Source organism: Papaver somniferum, chromosome 1 (assembly GCF_003573695.1).
Source record: "Papaver somniferum cultivar HN1 chromosome 1, ASM357369v1, whole genome shotgun sequence".
Taxonomy (NCBI): Eukaryota; Viridiplantae; Streptophyta; class Magnoliopsida; order Ranunculales; family Papaveraceae; genus Papaver; species Papaver somniferum.
Window position 1 is genome coordinate 232,020,654 of NC_039358.1, and position 5,113 is coordinate 232,025,766.

The following is a 5,113-nucleotide window of genomic DNA, read 5'->3' on the forward strand; positions in this document are numbered from 1 at the left end:
CTAGTAAAATGGGTAGCTAAATGGGTGATGTATTGTAGCTGAATGGGTGATGTTTCATTCAATCTGGTGATGTTTCATAAAACTAAATGGTTGATGTTATCCTATTTGTTTTTGAATCTGTAGCTAAATGGGTGATGTATTGTAGGTACATGTATTTGTTTCAATCTGTTTCAGGGGTGTCATTATTCTTCAGTGAAAGCATTGAGTTTCCAGTTCCATGAGAGACAGATTTAGTGATTTGCTTTATGTATAATACTATCGTGCAGTTTCGAGCATTTTCAGTTAAGACCTTTGGAAGAATTTGAAAATTTGCAATGATAAAATTCTTAACTTTTTGCAACAGTTGCCTGGGATTTGTTGTTTCTGGATCTAATTTCTACTAAATCAGCACTTTGAGACGAGGAGAGAAAAGCCAGAAAAGGAAGGCATTTTTTTAAAGAATCACTAAAACTGACTCAAAGTTACTTATAGGTATGTTTTTCAAGCCTTGATGTACTATGCACCAGTGTTAAGTACTTCGTATTTTTTTTCTCATTGTCATTGTGCAATCATTCTTCATGAACATTAGAGCTCTTTCTCGACAGATGTGACTTCACATCTGTCTAAAGAAGAAGATTTGAGCTCCCAGAGATATAAAAGTTGCCAACTATGTCAATTATAGAACTAGGGACATACTACTTATGATCTGATATTTCTAAGTTAATCAATTAGAGTACTTATTTGAAATGACATTTTGATTTCTAAGTTAATCAATTAGAGCACAGATCAGTGTTTACTCTAATTTAACAAACACACTGACCCTAGAGCTGCTGCAATTCATTCTCGCGAAATCTCCCAACTGCGGCTGACATACAGACCCTTCAGTATGTGTTATTCCAAAACTTGAAATGACTCCATTTACTGAAAGTACTAGACCAATTTTCCTGAGTTAATACTGGATGTCTGATTATGGGTTTGTGTGGCATGATTATCGGTTTGTATGAGGGAAATTGCATATTGCCTGTTTCATCTGTTATTACCATGTTTGTCCATATAAATTTTTTATGTTTCAAATGGTGCTGAATTTATTGGTAATTTCAAGACTTGTATGTCTAAATTGTCAAGTTAGGGGATAACTATTATTTTGAAATGAAACATATTATTAGTTAATGCTAAGCTTGTATTTCTGAATTGATTTATCAGTTTTTGCTTTCATTGGAGTGCAACTGATGGATCTACTGGTCTCTTTGCGTTTCAGAATGGATAAATCCTGGATGAGTACTGATAGAACGAAGAAACGTTATAGAGAAGGAGTTGCGGCGTTTCTGCGGTATGCTGTCAACCATCTCAAGGAGGAGGGTGAGACATATGATGAATTTCTTATGTTGTGTCCGTGTACAAATTGTTTAAATCTCTGTGCATGCTCCGTTGGCGACGTAGAAGATCATTTATTCGTAAATGGAATCGATCAAACGTATACTATTTGGAATAAGCATGGGGAAAAGGATGAGGCAATAACTAGTAGTAAGCCAGTTAACGTCAACAATGGTATGCACGCTGAATTTGAAATGGGAACTCCCACTGATGCTCCAGACGAAGATTTTGGAATGGGAACTCCCACTGATGCTCCAGACACTATAGATATGATGCAGCTGCAGAAGAGTTCGCAGATGACCCTATAAAGTTTAAAAAGTTACTTGAAAATGCTGAAAAGCCCTTATACGAAGGATGTCCCAACTTCACAAAGTTGTCTGCAATTGTGCAGTTGTTTAAGTTGAAGAGTAAGCACGGTGCATCAGACATGTTTTTTAATGAATTGTTACCCTTGTTAAAGGACATGCTTCCCAAAGAAGGTAATTTAATGGCGAGGAGTACATATCAGGCAAAAAAAATATTGAAATCAATGGGTTCAGGGTACACAAAGATACATGCATGTATCAACAACTGCATTCTTTATTGGAATGAGTACAAGGATGAAAAGTGTGTCCTACTTGTAAAGCACCCAGATGGAAAGTTGACAGGGATGGTAAAGTTTACGAGAATGTTCCAGCAAAGGTATTGTGGTACTTCGACATCATCCCAAGATTTCAGCGGCTGTTTCAATCGAAGCACACAGCAAAAGATTTGATATGGCACGATACCACTAGAAACAAAGACGGTGTTTTACGTCATCCGGCAGACTCACATGCTTGGAGAGAGATAGATAACAATTTCCCAGAAATTAAAGGTGATCCAAGAAATCTGCGGTTAGCTGTTTCGGCTGATGGAGTTGATGTAAACACAGGCACCAAACATCACAGTGTATGGCCAGTTTTGGTTGTGATTTACAACCTTCCACCGGGGCTGTGTATGAAGAGAAAGTTCATCATGTTGTCGTTACTTATAGATGGTGCGCCAGGAAACAACATCGATGTCTTTTTAGAACCTCTTGTTAAAGATTTTCAATTCTTATTTGAGAAGGGAAAGAGAACATGGGATGCATATGCCCAAGAAATGTTTACTCTACGTGCAGTTGTTTTGTGGACGATAAACGATTATCCTGCTCTTGGTACACTATGTGGTTGTCGCTACGCTGGATATCATGGTTGTGTGGTGTGTCGTAAAAAAACGCACAGTATTAGGCTTCATGACTCAAACAAGAATGTTTATGTTGGTTATAGAAGATTTTTACCCTATGAGCATCCGTTCAGAAGGCAGAAGGGGGCATTTGGCGGAAAACAAGAGTGGGAGACTGCTCCAGAACCAATGACCGGGGAAGAAATATATGAGGAGGTAAAATGTATAAAGAATTCATGGGGAAAGAAGGGGACGAATACTCAAGGGGAAGACGTGCAGGCTACACCTGGAAAAGGTGGAAAGATGAAGCGCATCGGAAAAACGAAAATTGAGCGCATCAGAAAAATATCAAAAGAAGTCGATAGGTCAGGTGAGGAAGAGGAAGGCAGGGAAACCACTTACTGGAGCAAGTACAACATATGGCAGCGACTACTTAGATATTGGCGCTATAATGATGTCCAACATTGTATTGATTTCATGCATGTCGAAAAGAATGTGGGACAAAGTCTTGTTGGAACGTTGCTGCACAACGGGAATACAAAAGATGGATTAAACGCCAGAAAGGATTTGGTGCGTTTGGGGTTAAAATCGGAGTTACACCCTAAGACAGATGACAAAGGAACGATACTTCCCGCAGCATGTTATACATTAACTACGGAAGAAAAAGACATATTCTTGGAGACACTATCCGAGTTAAGAGTTCCAGAAGGGTATTGTTCGGATTTTTCCACCCTTGTGAACCTAAAAGAGCGTAAGCTGATCGGACTCAAATCACATGATTACCATATGCTTATGCAACAATTTTTGCCCGTCGCTATTCGATCAATTATGCCTACACCTGTGAGATATGCTATTATCAGGTTTTGTTTCTTTTTCAGATCAATATCTGCCAAAGAAATCATGGTGGAAGAGCTAGATAAATTGCAAGAGGATCTCTGTGTGACGTTATGCTTACTAGAGAAGTATTTTCTTCCATCCTTCTTTGACATCATGATTCATTTAACTGTACATCTTACCAGGGAAGTGAAGTTATGCGGTCCGGTTTGCTTTCGATGGATGTATCCTTTCGAAAGGTGTATGAAGGTTATAAAGGGGCATGTGCGAAACAAGAATCAACCTTGTGGATGCATTGCCGAAGAGAATGTTGCAGAAGAGACGATTGAGATATATTGTGAGTACCATAAAAGCATCAGGACAATTGGTATTCCACTAGATAGGCATAATACATCTCAGGAGGGAGAACCGTTATCAGCTGAAGAGCCGTGTATAGTTACCCCTGAACAGTTGAGACAAGCACATTTCTATGTAATGCAGAACACGCCTGAAATTGAGCCTTACATAGAGTAAGTATTAATTTGTTTTTTTTTCCTGTTTTTTTTCCTGTTTTTTTTTTTGTACAAAGTATAATAACATTTGGTTATTGTACATACCAGCCGACACAAGCTATATTTGGAAACTAACTATTCTACTAAAAAGCGAGCATGGCTAGAGAAAGAGCACTCTAACACTTTTGGCGCTTGGTTAAAAAATGAGGTAATAGGTCATAGAAAAAGTGTCTTGTTTGATGTGTTATATTCCTTTAAACTCAAGGTTCATCCTAATAATGAATTTCAGGTTGAAAAAGAGTTGGCAGACGACAGAGAAAGTATCTCAGAGAACTTAAGATGGATATCACACGGCCCGCACTACGAGGTAACGAAATACACTGTATATCGCATCAATGGATATCTATTCCGCACAAGATCCCGTGATGGTAGAATTCACCAGAATAGTGGGGTTAGCGTTGCAGCAAATGACATGCACATATCTAGAGATGATGATGTTACATATGGTAAAGCCTCTTATTATGGTGTCTTGCAAGAGATATGGGAGTTAGATTACTGTGAAAGAAAAGTTCATCTGTTCAAGTGCAATTGGGTTGATAATAAACGTGGGGTCAAAAGAGATGCTCTTGGCTACAAGATTGTTGACCTTACTATGTTGGGATACAAAAATGATCCTTTTATTTTAGCCTCACAAGCTAAGCAGGTATTTTATGTCAAAGACCAGTTAGATAAGAAAAAGTCTATTGTTTTTGTGACACCTCCCAAAAATTATAGAGATGACGATGGCAACGATGAGGAATTCAGTACAGTAATCTTTTCTGCGAATGATAATATCTTGCCGTCTGTAGATCCACAAGACTTGGGTAAAGAATCCCGAAATGATTACTTCCGAACTGACTGCCGAGGTTTACTTATACGCAAGCCAAAATGACACACTCCCGCAGGTACATCGCTTTATTTCCTTTAATCTGTGGTTATTCGGTTAGTGACATGATATTGAAAGAACGATAAAGATGGAACTTATGTTTAATCCTGTTCCTTAGCATGCTTTCTGTATGTTTGCGTGCTTTATTCTTTGTAAAATGAATAACATCATTTTATCCGTGTCTCATATGGAACTTCAATTGAAATTTCTACTACTGTACTTTACAACTTGCTACTCTGGTCACTTTTAAATAGATATCCAAGAGAATGAGAGTTGGTATGTTTTTGTCCTATTGCTTGAATATATTTATGGGCACATGCACTATAAC

At 38.1% G+C, this 5,113-nt stretch overlaps 1 protein-coding gene across 1 annotated transcript; it reads left to right on the forward strand.

Annotated features, from left to right (window-relative positions):
• The first annotated feature begins 1,208 nt into the window (after positions 1 to 1,208).
• LOC113272236 lies at positions 1,209 to 4,791 on the forward strand. The gene is made up of 9 exons (XM_026522108.1): positions 1,209 to 1,527; positions 1,632 to 1,893; positions 1,986 to 2,280; positions 2,440 to 2,751; positions 3,028 to 3,245; positions 3,414 to 3,497; positions 3,555 to 3,878; positions 3,969 to 4,068; positions 4,150 to 4,791. The coding sequence occupies exons 1-9, from the start codon at positions 1,209 to 1,211 to the stop codon at positions 4,789 to 4,791; spliced, it is 2,556 nt and encodes an 851-aa protein (XP_026377893.1).
• Positions 4,792 to 5,113: the final 322 nt, after the last annotated feature.